At 38.9% G+C, this 23,017-nt stretch overlaps 1 protein-coding gene and 1 non-coding gene across 8 annotated transcripts in view; both read left to right on the top strand.

The window, feature by feature from the left end:
- SPEF2 (sperm flagellar 2) overlaps positions 1-23,017 on the top strand; it is a 204,229-nt gene that overhangs the window by 22,164 nt on the left and 159,048 nt on the right. For 6 of the 7 annotated variants that reach the window (XM_014570185.3, XM_075932549.1, XM_075932547.1 and 3 more), the window contains 4 exons: positions 958-1,174; positions 11,679-11,867; positions 12,847-13,034; positions 19,112-19,280. In XM_014570185.3, the coding sequence (XP_014425671.1) occupies positions 958-1,174; positions 11,679-11,867; positions 12,847-13,034; positions 19,112-19,280 (763 nt within the window). The remainder of the gene's footprint in view (positions 1-957; positions 1,175-11,678; positions 11,868-12,846; positions 13,035-19,111; positions 19,281-23,017) is intronic. The other variant, XM_006116497.4, reaches the window with a different exon arrangement.
- LOC112544718 (U6 spliceosomal RNA) lies at positions 6,969-7,073 on the top strand. The gene has a single exon (XR_003088059.1). It is a non-coding gene; the product is annotated as a U6 spliceosomal RNA (small nuclear RNA).

The raw sequence follows: 23,017 nt of genomic DNA, 5'->3' as shown, positions 1-23,017 counted from the left end.
TATAAAACTATGGTACACCCACATCTTGAATACTGTGCATAGATGTGGTCTCCTCACCTCAGAAAAGATATTTTGGCCTTGGAAAGGGTTCAGAAAAGGGCAACTAAAATGATTAGGGGTTTGGAACAGGTCCCATATGAGAGGAGGTTAAAGCGACTGGGACTTTTCAGTTTAGAAAAGAGGAGACTGAGGGGGGATATGATAGAGGTATATAAAATCATGAGTGGTGTGGAGAGGACTGATAAAGAAAAGTTATTTATTAGTTCCCTAAATAGAAGAACTAGAGGACACCAAATGAAATTAATGGGTAGCAGGTTTAAAACGAATAAAAGAAAGTTCTTCTTCACACAGCGTGTAGTCAACCTGTAGAACTCCTTGCCAGAGGAGGCTGTGAAGGCTAGGACTCTAATAGAGTTTAAAGAGAAGCTAGATAATTTCATGGAGGTTAGGTCCATAAAAGGCTATTCGCCAGGGGATAATATGGTGTCCTTGGCCTCTGTTTTTCAGAGGCTGGAGAGATATGGCAGGAGACAAATCGCTTAATCATTGTCTTCAGTCCACCCTCTCTGGGGCACCTGGTGCTGGCCACTGTCGGTAGACAGGATACTGGGCTAGAATGACCTTTGGTCTGACCCAGTATGGCCGTTCTTATGTTCTTATGTTCTATATTGATTCCATAACCTATTCTTTTTAATCAATCCTGTGTATTCCTAATCTTTTTAGTATTCTGTACTATCAAGTGAACTATTGGGCCTGCTAACCCCTCAGGTCAGTAACACAAAGATTTGGGGTACAGGTGTGGTGCTAACTACCACTGGTGGCCAAAATAATCCCAACTTGTGCATGTGATTCATATGCACCAAGACTGGAATCCACATCGACAACACCTCTCAAAGAATCACACTTAGTGTAAGGTTAAGTAGCTAATTTTTTGATGTTCAACATGAATTTTCTTAGCAGTATACAGGACACCTTGGAAACACAGGAGGTAGACACAACAGCTCCAGACACCACAGCCCAGACAACTACTGAATTATTGAGCACTTATTCAGATGATGAATATACAAGAAAAATTCAAAAACGTCTAGAGGAAGACAGTTTTGCCCGGGAGCAAAGAGAAAAAAGACGACGGAAGATGTTAATGGAACAGCTAATAGCCCACGAAGCACAAGAGGTGAGGTATTTGTGCTGATGTGCTGTATCACATGCAGAATTACCAATCTGCAAATATCTAAATGGAAAAGTAAAATAACAAATTGATGTTTGCACCCGAACAGCGGTCTTTAGCCATCTGATTTTTCCAGAAAGAACTGTACTTTTTATCATTCAGAAAGCTGGAGATATCATCCTTATGTCACATTTCTCTTACACAATAATAGTGGTAATGATGATTTACTGCACTCCTAAGAGGCAAATGTTTTGCTACTGTATGTAATGATATTGGGAACATCAAATGGAAAGTCACTGGTGTGCTGGAACTTTACATGTCTGAGCTCAACCCTCAGGTGACATTACTGTTTTTAGAGTGTTTGAACAAACTCTGTTCAGATGTTTTTTATTAGGTAGGAGAAAAATTGTATCTACAAACAAACAAATATACACTAAAGATATGGCCCAAAGAAACATTTTCCCCAAAATAACAAACGGTTGAACTTAAAACCTATGGAAGCATTTAATTTCAGAATGAGGAACTACACAAAAATGAGGAAATTAGTTAAACAGTGCCAAAAGTGAAATCACTGCAGGATGCATGGAAACTTTTAAAAGATGCTATAATAGATGCTAAATTTAAATGTGTGCCCCAAATTAAAAAACCTAGGAAGAAGACCAAACAATTGTTACCATGACTAAACAACAAAGTAAAAGAAGCGCTTAAAGACAAAAGGTATCCTTTAAAGTGGATGATCAGGATGCTAAGATAGCACTCAAGGAAGGTAAAGCTACTGAGGAGAAGCTAAATTAATTTTCTGCTTCTGTTTTCATGCCTTAGGATGTGAGGCAGAGTCCCAGACTTAAACCATTCTCTTTAGATGAAAAATCTGGGAAACTATCCCAGATTGCAAAAGCAGCAAGGAGTCCTGTGGCACCTTATATACTAACAGATGTACTGGAGCATAAGCTTTCATAGGCAAAAACCCACTTCATCAGATGCATGTAGTGGAAATTTCTAGAGGCAGGTATAAATATGCAGGCTAGAGATAACGAGATTAATTCAGTCAGGGAGGGTGAGGCCCACTGATACTTTATCCCAGATTGAGGTGTCATTAGAGGAGGTTTTGGAACAGATTGATAAATTCAGCAGCAATAAATCTCCAGGATGAGATGGTATTCAGACAAGAGTTCTGAAGGAACTCAAATATGAAATTATGGAACTGCTAACTGTAATATGTAAACTATCATCTGTATCTGCTTCTATATGAGATGACTAGATGATAGCTAATGTAATGCCAATTTTTAAAAAAGTTTTCAGAGGTGAGCCCAGCAAATGGCAGATGAAATTCAATATTGATGAATGCAAAGTAATGCATATGAGAAAACATTCCCACTATACATATAAAATGATGGGGTCTAAATTAGCTGTTACCACTCAGGATAGATCTTGGAGGGAAACATTGTGGATCATTCTCTTAAAACATCCCCTCCAGTGTGCAGCAGAAGTCAAAAAAGCAAACAGAATGTTAGCAATCATTAGGTGAAGGAAAGCTAATAAGATAGAAAATATCATATTGCATCTGTATCAATCCATGGTATGCTCACTCACATTTTGGTCACTGAGTGCAGATGGAGATAGCATGGCCATCTCCAAAAATATATATGGGAATTGGAGAAGGTACAGAAAAGGACAACGAAAGTTATTAGAGGTATGGAATAGCTGCAGATGAGGAGAGATTAATAAGACTGGGACTTGTCTCTTTTCCAAGTTGAAAAGTTAGGTGGTCTTGACTTATGTATCTGACTTTTGGATTTATTAATAATTTCTGAAATTGTTACTGTTAATGCGAGAGACAAGCAGACATTAATTTCACCATAAATTCTTGTGTTAAGGTCAATGGGTATTTTATTTAATCACTGTGCACATTCTTAATAGCCTAAAATTAAGCAGTCATCACACCCAATAATCTAGCTAGCATTCATAAGCATGTGATCAGTATACTTACAGATAGGGAAAAATGATCTTATCCTGGAGTGCTTCAGCATGATCACAAAGGCTCTGACAGAACACTAATTTTTTATATTTTATACCAAACAAATGATGTCATAGCTGATTACCACACAACCTAACAACTAATCTGAGACAACTCACTGTAACTTTTAATTTTAATGTAGATAAAGTTTACAACCTTCTTTCTTCCCAAGAAATTTTTCCTTAACTTTTTCCCATCTTTCTGCTGACCAACAGCTTTTTCATTGAACTTGATTTACGCAGGCTTTACTTTTAGAATAACACTGGTATGTGAGATTAAAAGACACAAAATGGACTTTTCTAAAATAGATTTTTTTGTCTTATTTAAAGCACCTGAAGTTGCCCCTATCAGTCAGAAGGCATCTTTTTCAAAAACTTTCCCTTATCTCATTAATTATTTTTTGAGCCATACATCCTCCCTATTTCATTCCTTCTGGCATAACAAATCATTACTTTCAAGGTCTTTCATTTGTTAGTTGCAGCCTTTCTTTACAATATACATTTATAACCAAACTTAAATTAACTTCAATTTTAGTTATAGATTTATATTTATTATACACTGCCCATATGCCCATTTTTTTATTCTTGTTGAATGGAACTAGCCACAGAGTGTGAAGTATGTGCATAAGTATTTGAAGAAGTAGGGCCTTTGCTGTGAAGACCTGGGTTCAGGGTTCTGTGCTGCTTCTTTCACAGTGATGACAATGTAAATAAATAAAACAGCATGAAGATGTTCCATTAATATTTAAATTAAAGTTACAAATAGAAATGTAGTAATGCATGAAATGTGTGGAAATACACACATGTGTAGTATGATACATAAACATAGAATTAATGCATTTGGCCACTGGATGCCACTGTTGTTCCAAACAGATGTAATTTTAAAAAGAAAAAGCTTTTTTCATGCATTTCTCAAATGAACACCATTACAGAGCCATCTTCTGTTTTAATAACTGGTTTTATCTTTTTTACAGTAACTTGGCGATCCTGTATTTTACTATGGATTTTGAGAAATGCATATAAAACTCAAGTTGTGCTTTTGTCCTGTATCTTATTCTAGGTTTCTTTCATATTTAGGCTTTGATGGGTGTTAGTTCTTCCTAAACTGTGCTACATTTTTCCATTGTTGTGTTGATTTGTTGGGGTTGGTCCTGCTTTGGGCATGGGGTTGGACTCGCTCACCCAAGGTGTTTTCAAATCCTATGGTTCTGTTAATTTGGTGGCTAAGAAAGGGGGAAGCTACAAGTGCTGGCAAGAAGCAGATCAAGTAAATGCATGCTGTACAAGTTTCCACACAGTGGGCTTGATCCTGCACTCAGTTAAATCAGTGGCAGAACCCTATCTGACTTCCATCCTGCAGAACCAGGCCCTGTAATGCTGCCAGTACGCTTCCATTGCGATTGGCAAAATCACTGCAATTTTAGTTCTGGATCTACTTTGAATAGAAACATTGATGCAATTAACAATTTTCTGATTAAGTGGAATGGAGCTAAGACAACACCACAGCCTAATTTTTTATTTTAAATTAAATTGTGATTATTCCCAGGTCTGCTCTCTTGTGCTCCCTCTCTCTGTATTTCTGTGTGTTCTGAGGGTGACAACATGGCCCATAGAATGTCTCTGAAATAATTCCTATATGAACTTCAACAAATCTCTGAAAAATATCTAATCCTGGTTGAATTTAAAAATACCTTTGATGGAAAATCTGCCATAACCCTTGTTATATTATTCCAATGATTAATTACCTTCACCAATAAAATTATGCCTTCTTGATTGTTAATCCATTCTGTTTGAAACCCTTCCTCCATCCAAACCCCACTTCCTATTTCAGGAACTCTCTCATGAAAGCTTGTTAAGATCACAGATTCAGTCACTTGCAGAAATTTCAGCAGTAGAGAAGGTCCTAAACGAATTAATGTGTTGTGGTGTCTACTCAAGATATTTTTTTGGTATCAAGAAAATCAGAAAGATTAATTTGATACTAGATCTTACAAAGTGCAATAGTTTATTAGAAGATATGGTTTCTGTGTATTGACTCTAGTGTCCAATATACTCTCCTTAACTCTTTAAATTAGTTTGTAGCTCTTGATCCAACAGATTTATGCTTCCTTATTTGTACCAGAATAAATCATCAGAAGTACAGGCAGTCCCCGGGTTACGTACAAGATAGGGACTGTAGGTTTGTTCTTAAGTTAAATCTGTCTGTAAGTCGGAACTGGCATCCAGATTCAGCCGCTGCTGAAACTGATCAGTTTCAACAGCGGCTGAATCTGGACACCAGTTCCGACTTACATACAGATTCAACTTAAGAACCCCAGGCGTCCCCAAGTCAGCTGCTGCTGAAACTGATCAGGAAGCCCGGGGCAGAGCAACTCTGCCTCAGGCTTCCTGTAGTCAGCCGCTGGTCTGTTTCAGCAGCGGCTGACTTGGGGACGCCTGGGGCAGAACAGCTCGGGTGCTGCTGGGTTGGTCCAGTAGCGCAGCCGCTTCTCGGCGCTACTGGACCAACCCAGCAGCACCCCAGCTACTCTGCCCCAGGCATCCTGAAACTGATCAGCAGCAGCTGAATAAGGACTCCTGGGGCAGAGCAGCTGGGGTGCTGCCGGGTTGGTCCAGTAGCGCCAAGGAGCGGTGCTGCGGGACCAACCAGCAGCGCCCCACCTGCTCTACCACAGGCCCCGGGCTTTGCTCCACGTCTCCCTGGTCTGCTGGGGGGGGCGGGGGCACTAGCTGCGTCCCCCCCCCAGCAGACCAGGGAGATGCTGAGCAAAGCGGTGGAGGACCCGGGGCCGGACCCACAGCACTTCCAGATCAGCTGGAAGCACCGCGGGTCCGGCCCCGGGTCCTCCGCCGCTTTGCTCAGCGTCTCCCTGGTCTGCAGACCAGGGAGACGCTGAGCAAAGCGGCGGAGGACCCGGGGCCGGACCCGCGGCGCTTCCAGATCAGCGCCGCGGGTCCGGCCCGGGTCCTCCGCTGCTTTAATCCCCGTCTCCCTGGTCTGCTGGCTCCCCCAGCAGACCAGGGAGACGGGGAACAGCTTTTCTCGCCCCGGAGGCGGCGGGCAGCGGGACCAGGCGTCCCGCCGCTCCAGTCCTCCAGGGCGAGAAAATCCCCGTTTGTAACTGTGGATCCGACATAAGTCGGATCCGCGTATCTTGGGAACTGCCTGTATCTTCCTTTCATGGTTGAACAAGAACATTTCCAATATAAAGTCCTACTTCTTGGCCTGTCTGCTACCCCCAGGGACAAGGGCTTAGGGAGCCTATAAACAACATCCATGACCCTCTCGTTTTGATTATTTGCTGCTAGGTCCTTGAGTCTCCTCCTACCTGGACACTTTATCTTCACTCCTTACCTTGCCTTACCTTAGGGTTAAAGTACTCAGATGCTTTCTCTCCAAGCTTAAGCAAATGTTGCTAGAGCCAAGCTCTGGTTATCCTTCAAGATACTTTGGTCAGAGAGGAGTATCCTTTCTTGCTCTTTGGTCAAAATCAGGAACTGATCCTCTAAAGCCCTGCAGTGCCTTTAATCTGAGCCTGCTGGGCTCTGATTGGCTGTTTCTGTGTAACTTCTCTAGGCAGGCCTAGAGGACTGACCTTTGTTGGCCTTTTCCTGGAGCACATTATAGTAGGACTAGAGAGCTTCCAGTGGGTGGGAAGGTGTGGGTGTATGTGCAGGGAATGAAGGAGCCTTGTCAAAGTGCTGTGTCAAAATTCTACTTGAAAATGTAATATTCTATTCAGCTCTTATGGGCTTCATGGCTTTAGCCATTTATGTCAGACCTTAGCTTTGGGACAGCATAGCTATTAAAACTGGAACAATACAGATCTTGTTAGCATGACCCCTGAGCAAGGATGGCAAGCTAATTTGTGAAGCATTCAAAATGATAACTCTGTAGCATTGGCTGGTGTTAAATTACAGACCAGGTACAAGCAGTATGTTGACTAGACTGACCATCCTACAAAAAATACTGCTATCCCTGTCAAAGTGACCTTACTATATAAATGTTCCGAAAGAGGTATCATTCAATCCTTGTAGTCAGTCAGTAACAGTTACGTCTGATGTCTTCAATAAGAGATGAGGACCAACAGATAGGCATTTAGAGGTCACTGGAGCTCTCAAAATTAGACTACATAAGTATTTCCTAAAATTGAGAGCAATCTGTTTGGCATTCAGATATTTTATAGGTGACATCAAGAAAAAGATTGTGCAATTCATCACAGACAATACAATGGGAGTGTACTATGTGAACAAACAGGGAGAAGCTCACTCTTTCTGGCTGTGTGAGGCTGTAAGTCAAATTACAGGCTTGCTATATCCAGCATAATGTTTATCCTGGAGCTCTACATGTAGCAGGCAAGGTCAACAGGCTAGCAGTTCAACTGAACAGAGATGTAACAAAACTGCATGAATGATTATTTAAAGAAACTGATGACCTGTAAAAGCTCCCAGGCATATATCTTCTTACCACCAGACAGAATTTGAAGTGTCTATATTTTTACTCGTGAGCAGTGAGTCTGTCCATATGGGTATGTCTACACTACCACCCTAGTTCGAACTAGGGTGGTTAATGTAGGCAACTGAAGTTGCAAATGAAGCCCGGGGTTTAAATATACCGGGCTTCCTTTGCATCTTGCCGGGCGCCGCCATTTTTAAAGCCCCAGTAGTTCGGACTCCATGCCCGCAGCTACATGCAGCATGGAGTAGGCAGTTCAGATTAGGCTCGCTAATCCGAACTACCAGTACACCTTGTTCCACTGAACTACCTACTCCGTGCCGAGTATAGCCGCGGGCACGGAGTCCGAACTACCGGAGCTTTAAAAATGGTGGCGCCCGGCAAGATGCAAATGAAGCCCGGGATATTTAAATCCCGGGCTTCATTTGCAACTTCGGTTGCCTACATTAACCACCTTAGTTCGAACTAGGGTGGTAGTGTAGACATACCCTATTGGACTCTTTTCCTGTGAACTGGTGGAAAGGTCTGTTTTTTATGTTTTCTTCCCCCATCCCTTTACTCTCATCCAAAGAGTGAGAAAGGAAAATAAGATGGAGACAGGATAGTTCTAGTTGCCTCAGCATGAGCAAGACAGCAGTGATAAACAGCCCTTCTTCAGGTCTCCAACAGAGCACACTAGGTATTTCTCATGTTATCAGCTTTATTATCTGAACAGGAAAGTAGAATTTCTCATCCAACCTTCTAGCACGTCACCTAAATTCATGGGCTACAGGACTCTAGCATACCTTGAAAAATCTTGCCCTTCAAAAGTGCATCAGCCATTGATTAACTTGAGGAAACAGTCAACCAGAAAGTGTTGTGACCTCTCAAGAGGACTAGATTTGTGGAGTGAATAGCCAAGAAACATACAGATCTAACATTGGCTCCGATATATTTTTGATTGCTTACTGTAATTAAAGCTTTCAAGTCTTTCCAACTCTTCTTTGAAAATGCACCTAGCAGCTATAGAGACACACTCTGTACTCACAGACAATATGTCCTCTGAGTTAAGAAACGTATGAAGGCCTTGTCACTGAAAGACTTTTTTTCTTCAAGGACTCTTCAAGGACCATGCACTCATAATCAAGTCACCATTCTTTGTCTTTCACAACAATAAAGTAGAGGTGGCAGAGGGCACCCCCCTTTTATAGCCTTACCCTCAAAATTTTCAAAAATTCAGAAGGAAGAAATAGTTAGGGCATGGCTATGAGACGATTCCACCACCTGAATTGCACCTACCTGTGTATCCCATTAATGGTACTAGAAAGAGTCCATTTCAGACAATTTGGGTTACAGGCAAGTAAACTTTGTTTTCAAGATTTTTCTGAAACTACTGAGTTCTCTGTTTTAAATTTGCACACATAAATGACATTTCTGTTTGCAAATGGATTTGTGCTTGTAAAATCAGATTTGGTCCTGCATTGAGCTTGATGTGGGCAGAATCCTGTGCCTATGTAGAGCTCATTGCAGCATGTAGGCCTCAGAGGCTGGCGTACCAGCCAGTTGAAAACTTTTGCTCTTGGGGTGATAGTGCACATCTTCTTAGGCATTTCAAGTCTGTAGTATTTAATTACAATGCACTAGCCTGCCTGCCCATTTGATACAGTATTCAAGGAGTTAAAAGAATTAAAAAACAAAGTTGCTTGAATTAGTAATACTGTACTTGCTTTTCTCCTCTACAAAAGTACATCAGAATTTTCAGTAATACATCTTTCTCAAAAATGTCTACAGTATTTGTAGAGCTACCTTACACTTAAATGGATATATGTTAGCAGATTATTCTTACATGCCTAGTTGCATTGTGAAGCACACTATTACAATAAGGGCTCGTCTACACTGGCCCCTTTTCCGGAAGGGGCATGTAAATTTCATGAGTCGTAGTAGGGAAATGCGCGGGGGATTTAAATATCCCCCGCGGCATTTAAATAAAAATGTCCGCCGCTTTTTTCCGGCTTTTAAAAAAGCCGGAAAAGAGCGTCTACACTGGCCCCGATCCTCCTTCAAAGTAGGAATAAGATCCTCCGGAAAAGGGCACTTTTTCCAGAGGATCGGGGCCAGTGTAGACGCTCTTTTCCGGCTTTTTTAAAAGCCGGAAAAAAGCGGCGGACATTTTTATTTAAATGCCGCGGGGGATATTTAAATCCCCCGCGCATTTCCCTACTACGACTCATGAAATTTACATGCCCCTTCCGGAAAAGGGGCCAGTGTAGACGTAGCCTAAGAGTTGGTTATTGCTTCTGGAGCAGGTCTTTTTGCATGAACAGTATATTTAAAAAAAACACAATTTGAGATGGGTTTATGAACCATGTTGTTCCCTTGCAATTCCATCAGAAACATCTGATAAAAGGTAAAGGAGGCTCATGAAGGATAAAAATGTCAGGATAGTGATACCAGTTTTCTCCCTCTCCTTTCTCTATTCCTCTTCTCTTTTCTAAAAATCCTGAATTGATACTCTTAAACAAGTTCCAATTACAGATCTCTTAACTAAACTTTAAACATTGAAGCTGCACCATTGCTTTTGGAGCAAGTGTCTGAGCTTCAGAGGGAATCAGTGACTTTCAAGCCCTTTTGTAGGATAATGATACTTCAAAGGGAAACTGCAACTTTCACTCAAAGTGCAATGCCTGTGCTGCAGAAGTAGATGATAAGTTTTGAAGTTTAAAACAGAGGAAGGGCCGAAGAGAGCTGAAAACATATTTGTCAATGAAGGGACACTAAAACTTGGGTTGCCAGTACATTTAACAAGGACAAATTCCTAAACCTTTGTAAATGCCTAAAGCCTCCTAAACTCCTAAGTTAAGTAGAATAATGAGAAGCAGAAAATCAACCATCAGTTTCCTTTATAATTTCATTACTGTATTAACATTTATAATGGGCAGTTGCCTGACACTTCCTATTATAACTTTACCATCTTTAACTGTGAGGGCTGAAATTTTATGGTTGGGTAGCTATAGCAGGCTGACTTTTTTTGCAAAAATTTTCCAAAATTGGTCGCCCCCTTCCCCCCTTTTTTTAAATTATACTAGAGAAAAATTGCAAATTGAAAACTGGTTTGGGGAGAGGGGTGGAGGAGGAGGAAGGAAGGGCAAGGGAGGAGTTGTGTGACTTTGTGGCATCTCTTTGAAAATCCACACTGAGCATGTGTAAACTGCAATTTTTCAGTAGAGACTTGCTAGATCTCAAAAGATTCCATCTGTACTGGAGAGATAAGGTGGGTGAGGTAACGCTTTTTTAATTGGACCAACTTTTGTTGACAGGTTGGTCCAACAAAAGATATTACCTCATCTATCTTAGCTAAAGTCCTAGGACTGATATGTCTATTACAGCACACAATCCATCTGTGCTAGGCAAACTTCAGCCCAGGGCTGAGCCAGACTTGCAATTAAGCTCCAGGCTGATGCAAGCTATGCTGGGGCCAGGTTCCAGGACCTAGAATAGAGAGACCCCTATTCTCAATACCCTCACTGTACTGGGAGGGAGGAAACTGCCTGAATAAAAAGCAGCTCATGTATGGGAAATGGATCAACACAAAGAAACCTCAGAGGGAGAATTGGAACTTCATGGGAGAAGTGGGACAGGATCAAGGGAAAAGAGGAAAACTTAAACTGCGAGTTGAGTGAGCATTACCACAACTGGAAACAAAAGTTGAAGCATAGAAGAGTCACACTGAAACTGTCTTTGCATGTAGGATTTTCTTCAGTCTGTGTTAAATTTAATTTTACATGCCAAATTTTTAAGAAAATGTATTTCTGTTGAGTATCTCAATTAAAAGATTTTAAGAGGGCACATATTTCTTTATAAATCCAAAATTATAATACATTACTGGTAGCATCATCAATAGAAATGTACATTTTAGACCACATGTGTTAAATAGACATAAATGAAGACTGTCATGCTATTTTGAATAAACATTTTATGTCAGAATATGTAGCATTGTCTAACTCTAATCCATGAAATAGTTAATTACTATTAGCATCGCTTACAATATTTTATTTTTAGGAGGCTTACCGGGAAGATCAACTTATTAACCGACTAATGAGACAGTCCCAACAGGAGCGGAGGATTGCTGTGCAACTCATGCATGTTCGGCATGAAAAAGAAGTGTTGTGGCAGAACAGAATTTTCAGAGAAAAACAGTATGAGGAAAGACGACTGAAAGAGTTTCAAGAAGCCCTTGACAGAGAGGCGGTAAAAGATTAATTATTGAGTACATTTTGCTGAGCTTTGTCCCTCTCCCAAACACATGGGCCAAGATTTTTAAAGATGTTCAAGCATTGCCCAACTAGTGTTGCAAAGCCTAAGTGACTTAGGAGTCTGTGTCATTTTCAAAAGTGACTTAAGCATTTGGGAACCTAAGTCTGAATGGGATGTTATGCCAAATATTATGTACCCAGCAGGGCATTACGAATTCACCTTTCTAGACTCTGTCTCCCTCTGTCCCCCAAAATTAAATGGTTCTCATAAGGAAATCCATGCATCCAGGAGTCTGTAGGTATTGAACAGAGAGTCTCTAGAATTAGCCACTAGCGCCCACTGTACCATTGGGAGTGCTGGTAACTAAGCTGCTGTTCCTCCTTTCTGATTTACGTATACAAAATTTGAAGGGTGAGTATTCTAATGCTCAAATAGCTTCAGTATCTTTGTATTAATTTTTTGCAGAACAAGCCCTTGCTGTTTAAACTTGCTGTGTGCCATGTCTTCTAAAATGTATTTAATGCCAGAATTAGCCCAATAACATCAAAAATGGTTTGAGTATTGACTGCACTGTGGCCAGGATTTCAGTGTCTGCATGATTGTTCTTCATGAATAGTGAATGTACTCTTTCCATGTTTTAAGATTAAAATTAGTTTTTTTCCGAAATCACTGGGAAAAAATTACTTGTTATGGGAGAAGTAACATTTTGCTCTTTTACTTCAGTATGGTAGTAACAATTTTGTGACAAAATAGGGACTTACAGAGTCTTCAGAAGTTGTGTTCAGGCTTCTGCAGATCTTAATTAATTATTATCTGCTATATACCATTTGATTAATATATCTGATAAAATGTTTTCAATTCTTGACTCCGTCAGCTCTTTAAAGATTAAGCATTTTAAACTTTTTATTATTATGCCAGTGCAAATTAATTACAATCTAATTAAAAGGCTTGCTTTTGAAAACAAAAACTTTAGGCCCTTGCAAAACAAGAAAAAATTGATTACGAGGAACAAATTTGCAAAGAAAGAGAACTACACAAGAAAATTGCTGCTGAAAGAGCAGAGGCTCGATATAAAAAGCATTATTCCATGTGTTGGGAAGTGATTGACCAAATTATTGATCTGTCAACCAAAACAGGAGAATATCGAATGTTGACAAACAAGTAAGTAATTTTCAAAAGTCAGACTAAATAAACGTAAGAAACAGAATATAATGAAAGGAAAATTAACGATACATTATTTTATGAAATATGTTCCCTTGTGAATGCCCCACTCTATTATTGTGGTTAATACTGAAAACAATCATATAATTTAAACATTTAATATAGAATAATGAGTTCTGTTTCTCATATTCAATGTACTAGAATTAATGTCAATAAGGAAAAATTAAACCCAACTCCACAGTACATATTATTTTCAAATGGAAATACTTATCAATACTTTCACATTTTTGCAGATGAACTATTAATAAAAATTATATTTATTATATTTCAATGCAATCTTTGCTTTACAGCATCACAATGTACTTTCTATAGATAGTAGGATTATCAATCATGGTTAACTCAAGTGATTAATAATAAATTAACTTAAAGTTAATCTCTAATAATCACAATTTTAAGTATACTGTTAAATGATAGAATAGCGGATTATATTTATTATGCATATATTTGATTTTTTCTGTATTTTCAAATACTGATTTTCATTACAATAGAATACAAGGATACAGTGGTCTATTGATATTAGTTTTATGAAAAATATTTACATTAAAAAAGAGACACAAAAGAAATAGTGTTTTTCAGTTTACCTCATACAAGTATTGTAGTGCAATATATTTATTGTGAAAATGCTACTTACAAATGTAGTTAGATTTTTTTGGTTACATAACTGTGCTGAAAAGCAAAACACTATAAAATTTAGAGCCTACAACTCCACTCTGTCCTGCTTCTTTTTCAGCCAATTGCTAAGACTCAGAAGTCTGTTTGCATTTACAGAGATAATTTGCTATATTATCAAGCAAACTCCATCATCAGCATGGAAGATTGTCCTCTTGAATGGTGGTGAAAACGCGATGGATCATTCAAATGTTTGGCATATCTGACACACAAACATCTTGCAAGGCCTTCTACAAAAGTTCCATGCATAGACCTGTTCCCGCTTTCAGGTGACACTGTAAATAACAAGCGGGCAGCATTACTGCCCATAAATAAAAGCAAATCTGTTTTTCTTAGCGATTGGCTGAACAAGAAGTAGGATTGAGTGGACTTGTAGCTTCTAAAGTTTCATGTTCCTTTGTTGTTTAGTGAAATTATGCAAAAAAAGTCTAAATTTTAAGTTGCACTGGAAGAGATTGCACTAAACTTCTTTTATGAGGTGAACTGAAAAATGCCATTTCTTTTAACAGTTTAGTAATTGTAATAAAAATAACATATAGTGAGCACTGTACACTTTGTAGTCTGTGCTTTAATTGAATGAATATATTTGAAAATGTAGAAAACATTCAAAATATTAAAATAAATGTTATTCTTGTAGTGTTTAAAATTGTGATTTAAATTATGATTAATCACAATTATTATTTTAATCATTTGACAGCCCTAATAGATAGTACATTTGCAAAGCAATTTGAGTTCCTGAAGGTTTAAAGGCACTGGGTTTAAGGTGTATTTTATAATTTACTTTCCTCACATCAACAACGGAGCTACCTATACGGTAGAACAGCAACTATATTAAAAGTCCAAAAAAAATCACTCTTCAATGCTTTAGGACTGTAAGAGGTTTTCCTACCTGGTCTGGCATCAGATACTGCATTGCTATAGTTTTCCATCAGAATGGCGTTTCAGTTTCCCCTTGCTTTCAGGTAGCTGAGTGCTTCAGCGATTTGGCGATTTGGCCTTCCGGCCAAGTCAAATATTTCTTCCTTTTAAGATAAATAAAAGTTAAAAACAAAATACTTCTGCAACTTCCACCCATCCTTAGCTAAATCCTTTCCTTTAATACCTATGATTTCATATTAGTTCTTTGCCCCTCTCTGGTCCACAATTCTTCAACTTTCCATACTAGCTTCACTTATTGACTTCCTCTGCCACAGTCTAAACAAGTCTTTCAGAAATACTCAGTAAGGGCTCAGTAATCCTCCATCCTTCCTTTTTTTCTGGGTATATTGTAGTCTTCCCCACCTGAACTAGGAAAGTAAATGAGAACTTCCTGTTATCCTCTCTGGAGGGTTTGGACCGGGGCGGGAGGAGGACCTCTAAACAAGAACTAGTTCTTTTACTGAGTCTCCTGCCTTCTCTGTTATACTTCTCCAGTTCTTTCTCCTGCCTGCCTTTAGGATTCCTCTTAGCCCCTCTTACTGACTTCTGGCCTCAGCCCCTCTCCTCCTTCATCAGCTCCATGACTTCTGGGAACACCACTGACAGTCTTGGTTACAACTCAGTTTGGTCCACCTTTGAGGATCCCTGTGTCAAACTGCTACACCCTCCAGCCTTCTGTCAGTATTGAAAAAACAAGCGATTATATGTACAGTAAACTTCCGATAATCCGGCACCTTTAGGACCCAGGGGGTGCCGGATTATCAGATATGCCGGACTATCAGAATGGGGGGCTATGAGAGGTCTGGAGTGCGTTGGTAGGGGATGCCACCCCAGATCCCTCATAGCCCCCCCTTACGATAGTCAGGCTCTGCCCCAGGAGTCCCTGATTCAGCTGCTGCTGGTCAGTTTCAGCAGCAGCTGAATCGGGGATGCCTGCAATAAAGCAGCTGGGGTGCTGCAGGGTTGGTCCCGCAGCGCCAAGGGGCGGCGCTAGGGCACCAACCCAGCAGCACTCCAGCTGCTCTTGGGGACGCCTGGGACAGAGCAGCTGGGGTACTGCCCGGTTGGTCCCGGAGCGCTGTCTCTCGGGGCTGCGGGACCAACCCGGCAGGACCCCAGCTGCTCTGCCCCAGGGGTCCCCGATTCAGCCGCTGCTGAAACAGATCAGCGGCTGATTCCAGGAAGCCCGAGGCAGAGCTGCTCTGCCCGGGGCTTCCTGGAATCAGCTGCTGATCTGGTTCAGCAGCGGCTGACTTGGGGACCCCTGGGGCAGAGCAGCTGGGGTCCTGCCGGGTTGGTCCCGCAGCGCCGTCCTTTGGCGCTGCGGGACCAACCCGGCAGCACTCCAGCTGCTCTTCCCCAGGCGTCCCCAAGAGCAGCTGGGGTGCTGCTGGGTTGGTCCCGCAGCCCCGAGGTGCAGCGCTACCAGACCAACCCGGCAGCACCCCAGTTGCTCTGCTCCCGGCTTCCCCGATTCAGCTGCTGGTCAGTTTCAGCAGCAGCTGAATGGGGGAAGCCTGTCCGGCTGCCCCAGCACTTCCAGGTTCCTGATGGTGCCGGACCATCAGGAGTCTCGGAGCATTGGATGCCGGACTAATGGAGTTTTACTGTAGTACTGTTTCATTCCCCGGTAGGCTTTGCAGTAACCTGTAGTCACACAATATGTCTAAAGATTATATCCCAGAAAATGCTGATCTTAAAAGGCTTTAAATAGACCTATGCCTGCTTTGAAAGGGACAACACGTTCTGTTACAGTCTGAAATAATACTTCATGCATCTAAAATTCAAGGTGTATATAATTATGCAAATGTGAAGGGTTCAAGACAGAATATTTAATAACCTCACTCTTGCAAATGAGCTATTAGGTACTAGGATGTGAGTAAGTAATTCAGAAATGGAACCTTTTTGTGGCTTTCAGAGAAAAATATAAGGGTAGGCCCGTCTTGTCTCAAAGACTGTGTAAGTGGATAAGATTAGACATTAAGTCATGTTATGAGCTGGTTGAACAGAGCTCATTTAATTAAGGGGATAGCAACATTGTTTAAACATTCCTTTGAAATCATTAAGGCTGCTGAATAAGGCTACCTTCACAAGCCACCATTTTCATTACATGGTTGCAAGACCAGATACTGATTTTGGGAAGCAGTGTTTCAGTCATTGTGTATCTTACAAGGATCCTCAACGCTTTTCTTTTAAGAGATCACTGCTAGCTAGTATGCCCAGGATATGGCTAATAATGAGTTAACAAGATATAACTTCAGGTAGCTGTCAATCTTATTATATGGAAATTTTAAGTTAAATATTCCGCTTTTAATGGAAAGTAGGGGGAAAGCCCACAAACAACATGAAGTGTCAAACTAAACAGTAATGTGCTTTAAAATATTTTTTATCCTTCCTTCATTGGGTAAGTGTGAAAGTGTTCTCCCCATCTTTCACCTCACTTTTTTTCATTTCCCTGTCTCATCCCCTTTTTATCCTTACAAGTCAGTTCAGGTTCTCTTGAGAGACATTTGAAAAAAACTATAATTATTATGCAGAGCCCCATGCAATAACTTTTATGCAGTCAGCATACATAGGTTAACATACCATATGATTACTAAGAAATAACCATAGTTATTGTGCATATCAGCACTCTAGAACCTATGAGTATTGAATAATTAGTGAAACCAGACTTAGGCCATTGCATTTCATTATAGTGTAATTGGAATTAATAGTCTTACAATGTAAAAATAAGAATAATGCATACATTTTATAAGATGGCTTTCTTATTAATTTCATACTTTTCTCTCATCATGGAGAAGCAAATCAGTCCTCTAAGAACTCTCAGGGGAGCAGTCGGGGGAAGCTAAAGTGGCTTAAATGTTTGTGCCCTTCCAATTCCAGGCTGCTCCAGTGGCTAGGTAGCCCCCAGTATAATTTAGACCTGGGGGCTTTTTTACATTACAACAGCCTTCCTAGGCTGCTTGAATTTCCACAGCAGTGATGGACAACATAAACCAGAGATTGGGCTGTCTTTCATCTCAGTGGGTTGTAAGAATATTGTAAGTGAGACAATCTCCTGGGATAGAGTAGTTTTTCTAACTGTGCTTGCATACTTAGAATTTGCAGGGCATACTGATTGAACTGTAGCAGCTCATTGGATGCAGAGGAAACATACAGCTCTCAGAGTATTGTGTGCCAGGTGGATCCTCCCATGGTCAGATTTGTGGCTTTACAAGCTCCCTTCTTCAGTTCCAGTATCTTTTCACACAGCATAAATGGTCGAGAGTGGTGGTGAAGCTTATAAATATAAATCTAAAACTCTATTTTAGAGTAAACTGTTATGTTAAAAGATTCAAGCAAAAAATTATTAAAGAAAAAATGTGCATAAATAAATTATGACCCAGTAGATGTTTAATATGAATTGTATTATAGCACTGCAATATTTAATCTCACATTTTGTGGGTGATTTTCTTGTCAATGTGCAGACATCACTCCAATATAAATTAGTGTAAAACATACATGAACTGAGTGGTGAATACACAATATAGGTATTTGAAATACATCTACAAAACCAATTGGTATCAGCTTCCTAATTGCCACAGTAAGTAAATTTTGTCAGTATCTCCATGCATTTCCTTGCGCAAAATGCAAACAGTATAGTTCAGTGTTCAAAGATATTATGTGCAAAGCATATTTATAGCATATCACTCAGTTATCTTAGATCCATACTTAAAAAGAAGAAAACCCAAATAGATGAAGTTCTAAAATGATAATGCTATCTGCTAGCAATTTTATAGTTGTGCTCTTTTATGGTCATATAATTAAATCAGTGCTGTTTTTAAAAAAATGCAAAGTGCAAGGCAAGTAAAAGGTAATCATATATATTTTGACAAGAATATAACTCAGTTTGAATTTGAGCACAAACCTGTTGAATACAGGCTGTTCATATTATTGGTGTTGCTTGGCTTGTTAGTTTGAGTAATCATGGAATTACTGCATAGGATGTGCATTTAGGTCCTTTGTTTTATCTTTAATAATAATAATAACAAAACTTTTTCTGAATGTATATCTACTTTAACTTGTTTTCTATAAATACCTTTCTTATACAATCAGAAACTAGTATTACACATAGATTAAGCATTTCTGGGCAGATCTTGCTACTCTCTTGTCATTCTCAGTGGCTTTTGTCTCTCCCCATATGTGCACACTGGCACATATGTGGAGAGATCAGCCACTGTGTCTCAGACAGCAGCTGCAGAGCAGGTGAAGGTACAATTGTGCTGTCTTTAGGGAAGGTTCTGCCGTCATCCCAAATCCTACAGATGTTCTAGTGTAGAACCTGTTTTCTACTGCAGCTTATATAGTGCAGAATTGGGTCCATAATTCTCAAAATACCAAACTTGTTAGTTTGGTTTGACAACTAATTTGGTTTGTTTTTACTCCTACAGCCTAATTCCAATTAAACTGATGCGTGATTGGAAAGAGCTTTTTTTTAATGGAAAACCAATATATGAACAAGCATCACTTGACCCTTTGCAAACTGACCCAACCCCAGAACAACTTGTAGAGCTGGATAAAATGAATTTGCTAGATGAGAAAGATTATGATGAATATAAGGTACCACTAAATGACACGGCATAATAGAAGAAAATGCATATTGTTTACTTATGATTGCTGATAAGTTGTTGTGATGTTATTATACATTTTGGGGTTTTTGACAGTATATGATATTAGAATTTTTTCATGTAGGAATGTATGTTTTCATGTTAATGTCATATTGGTTTGGGAGTTAATAATATTTTCTCTAGCTAGCATTTGAAAGCCTATGCAATCTTGAAAATCTTATTTTTTGTTTGGCCTGGAGTGCAGTAACATATACTGTATCTGAACCATTGATGTGACTATCAGGAGTATATAACCTCAATATATGAAATCTCAGTGTAATTATTTTTAAATGGAAGTTAATGTGTACTTAATGTCACCATTTAGAAAATGTAACACAAAGTAGTCAACAACAACAAAAAAACCCAACCTAAAACAAAATAAAAACAGTGCCTTTTACAAAATCTAGTATTGCTCTATATACTATTTGCAACAGTTTGTGAATTAAATCTTTTATTTGGAATTTTATATTTGGTGATCCATTTATTTTAATAAAACAGCATTTTAAAAAAGAGGTTTTGAGAGATGGCTGATATTGTTATGACCATGCTCTAGTAATCTGTGATAATTTTTCATATCCTATAATCTGTTTTCTGCAGTTTTAGAACATAGAATGTTGAACTGCTTTGGTCAAAGTACACTACATAGATATTTTCTCCCAATTCAGTATTTTTTTTAATCCTCTTGTTTGAAAAAGAAGCCTTTGTGCTTTGAATCTTTTCTGAAAGTCTGTTTAGTGTATTATATAGCATAATCATTGTAAATAACTTGTAGCTCTTTGTTGTTGGGGAAATGATTACCACACGATATATGTGCTTTTTTACCCACATCCTGAACCAATTGGTACATATTCTTTTGCAGTAAGTAGTCAACTTTTTTTAAGGGTTGGTGTGGTGTATGTCTGACAGCTCAGTTTATTTTGTTTTTAATCTTTGAGTATGTTCTTTGCCAAATAAAAATTATTTACAAGATACCTGTTTATACAGCAACAACACTTATGATAAATTTGGAAATCTTCCTTAGAAGAATAAAAAGAAATGTACTCTGTGGAGGGAGAAAGCTAGATGGTTGAGGTTTATTAGTGGTACATCACGTCTTTGGGTCAGAGCCTCATTTATGCTAAAGCCTCTGTAAATCGCTCTGGGAGAATGCAGAAACATTAAAACTGATGTAAATGTAACTTATGCACCTTTAAGGCCTCCTTATATTGCAAATGGATTAAAGGGACCTTAGCATAAAGGAAAATCAGGCCCTTTCACCTCTAGGTTTCTACTTGTACTCTTTTATTCCCTTCCTTTCCACCAAACTTTTGGTGTTCTCAATTCTGTTTCCAATTAACTTGCAATTAACTGATAATAAGTGAATGACAAATTACTGACCAAAGCATTAATATCTGTTTAAAGTGTCCTGCAAATTTATGGAACGTGATATAAGTTTTGAATAATAAGAGTTATGAAATTACTTTAGATTTTTTTAAATTAATGCTTATCAGATCAATCAACACAGCAGTCATGTACTGAGTTAGGATAGACAGTCCTAGATCTTTGCTGTAAATACATATTGAGCTTATGCAAGAAAAATGAATACTTAGGATAGCAATTTTAGCTGTTTGCATTATTTCCCAGTGATGTAATATACAATAACTCATTGGTTCCAAAAAGAGTATAGTTACTATTCACTAGACTCCTTTATCAAGTCAAATTAGTTACACTCAATTGAACAGAGAGCAAACAGAAATAAAACCAATGTTGATAAAGAAGAGCATGATCTATGCAGGACAACACAAGATTGAAAGCCTGATTCACTGGAATTCTAATTGTAACTGTCTGATGATCTAAATACTGACTCTCTGGTCATGGCAAGTCATTAACTCAAAATTTTCAAATATGGCCCTTAATTTTCAGTGTGGGCCAACTTCAGACATGTAGCATCAAAGCAGAAGTGGATATTGAGGGAAGGAAATGAAAGAGGTATATCTCACCACCTTTTTTATCTTTCCCATCATCTTTATGCTTTCATCTTCATTACCCCCTGTGCTTGCACCAAACATCAATTCTCTTTTCATTCAAACCCCTCCTTAAAATTCCACATTCAAATACTGCTCTCTGAGCCTACCAGTGTTAACCCATTTCAGTTAGTGCTATTATATGTAGTGATGTTACATACTTCTATTTGAAGAATCTTTACAGTCATGAATTTTCATGAATTTTCACTATCAACTGATCTTCCAGTTTCTAAGGCATCTAAATCATTCTGTTTGTCTAAATTTGGGGCAAATATTCAAGACTTGACTAATTTTTAATGAGGTTTTAAGCAAATTCCAATTTAAATTATTATCAGTTTGCTTGAATTAAGGACCTCCAAATATTAAGCTCTTTGATATAGGAACTGTAGTTCTATGTATTGTACAGTGCTGAACATACGGATTGTGCTTATTAAAAGTAAGAAAAACACTGATATTCATGGAGAAATTGAATAGAAAATATTGGGAGAAACAATGGATAGACAAAACAATATGAACAATATTATATAGTTAGAGAACATAAGGAAGTTTTCAGTCAGCAATTCATCAGCAAGGCTTTTGCCATATCTTTAGATTAATAAACATTTTTCTAGAGCTGCAATGACTGCATCAAACATGCTGACACACAAATAAGTATATTAACAGTATATGTGAATTACAATCCTAACTCTTGTGCTATGGCAGCAACTTTTGATGTCAGAGATTGAGACAGTGAGGTTAACAGAGTAAAAGTGAAGACAAGAACATAGGCAGGTATGTATTTCCTTACAACATGTTGTGATTCCAATATAAGAAGTATAGCTGATAAAACAGTTAAGTAAAGTAAAGTGCTATAATACTTGACGTAATTACTGGAATGCATTTTACAATGGACTGCCCTTGGAGAATTTGTGTAAGATGCAGCAGTTGTAGATTGCAGCTGCTCACTTGTTAAACAGAACCAGTCAGAAGGAACACATTGCGTTAGTTCTGCTAATACAATGTGGATAAATGCACAATAATGCATATTGGAAAACGTAATACCAACTATGCGTATAAAATAATGGGGTCTAAATTAGCTGTTATGACTCGAGATAGTCATAACAGATTGTGAAGTCATTATAGATAGTTCTCTGAAAACATCTCACCCTATATGCTGCTGCAGTCAAAAAGACGAATTGAATGTTGGGACTCAGGAAAAGTATAGATAATAAAACAGAAAATATTACATTGTCTCTGTATAAACCCGTGGTATACGCAAATCTTGAATACTGTATGCCTATCTCAAAAAAGATATATTGGAATTGGAAAAACGACACTCGAAAAAGGGCCCAAAAAGATTAGGAGTATGTGAATAGCTTCCATGTAAGAAAAGATTAATAAAACTAATATTTTCATCTAAAAAAAGAGAGAACTAAGGGGAGGGGATATGGGAGAGGTCTATAAAATCATGTTTGCGGTGCAGAAACTAAATAAGGAAGTTTTATTTACCCCTTCTCATAATACAAGTATTAGGGATTATTAAATGAATATAATAGACAGAGGTTTAAAACAAGCAAAAGGAAATATCTTTTTCTTTGAGGAGTGTTCTGTGGGCGCTCCACCTTAGGTGTTTGAGCACTACTGTGCCTCTAGTTGGAGAATTATGATAGCAGTGCTCTTAGTAGGTTGCGCACCTGGGGCAGCTGAC

This window comes from Pelodiscus sinensis, chromosome 6 (assembly GCF_049634645.1).
Source record: "Pelodiscus sinensis isolate JC-2024 chromosome 6, ASM4963464v1, whole genome shotgun sequence".
NCBI classification, from domain to species: domain Eukaryota; kingdom Metazoa; phylum Chordata; order Testudines; family Trionychidae; genus Pelodiscus; species Pelodiscus sinensis.
The sequence above is the reverse complement of the archived record's forward strand: the minus strand, read 5'-3'. Positions and strand labels throughout refer to the sequence as shown.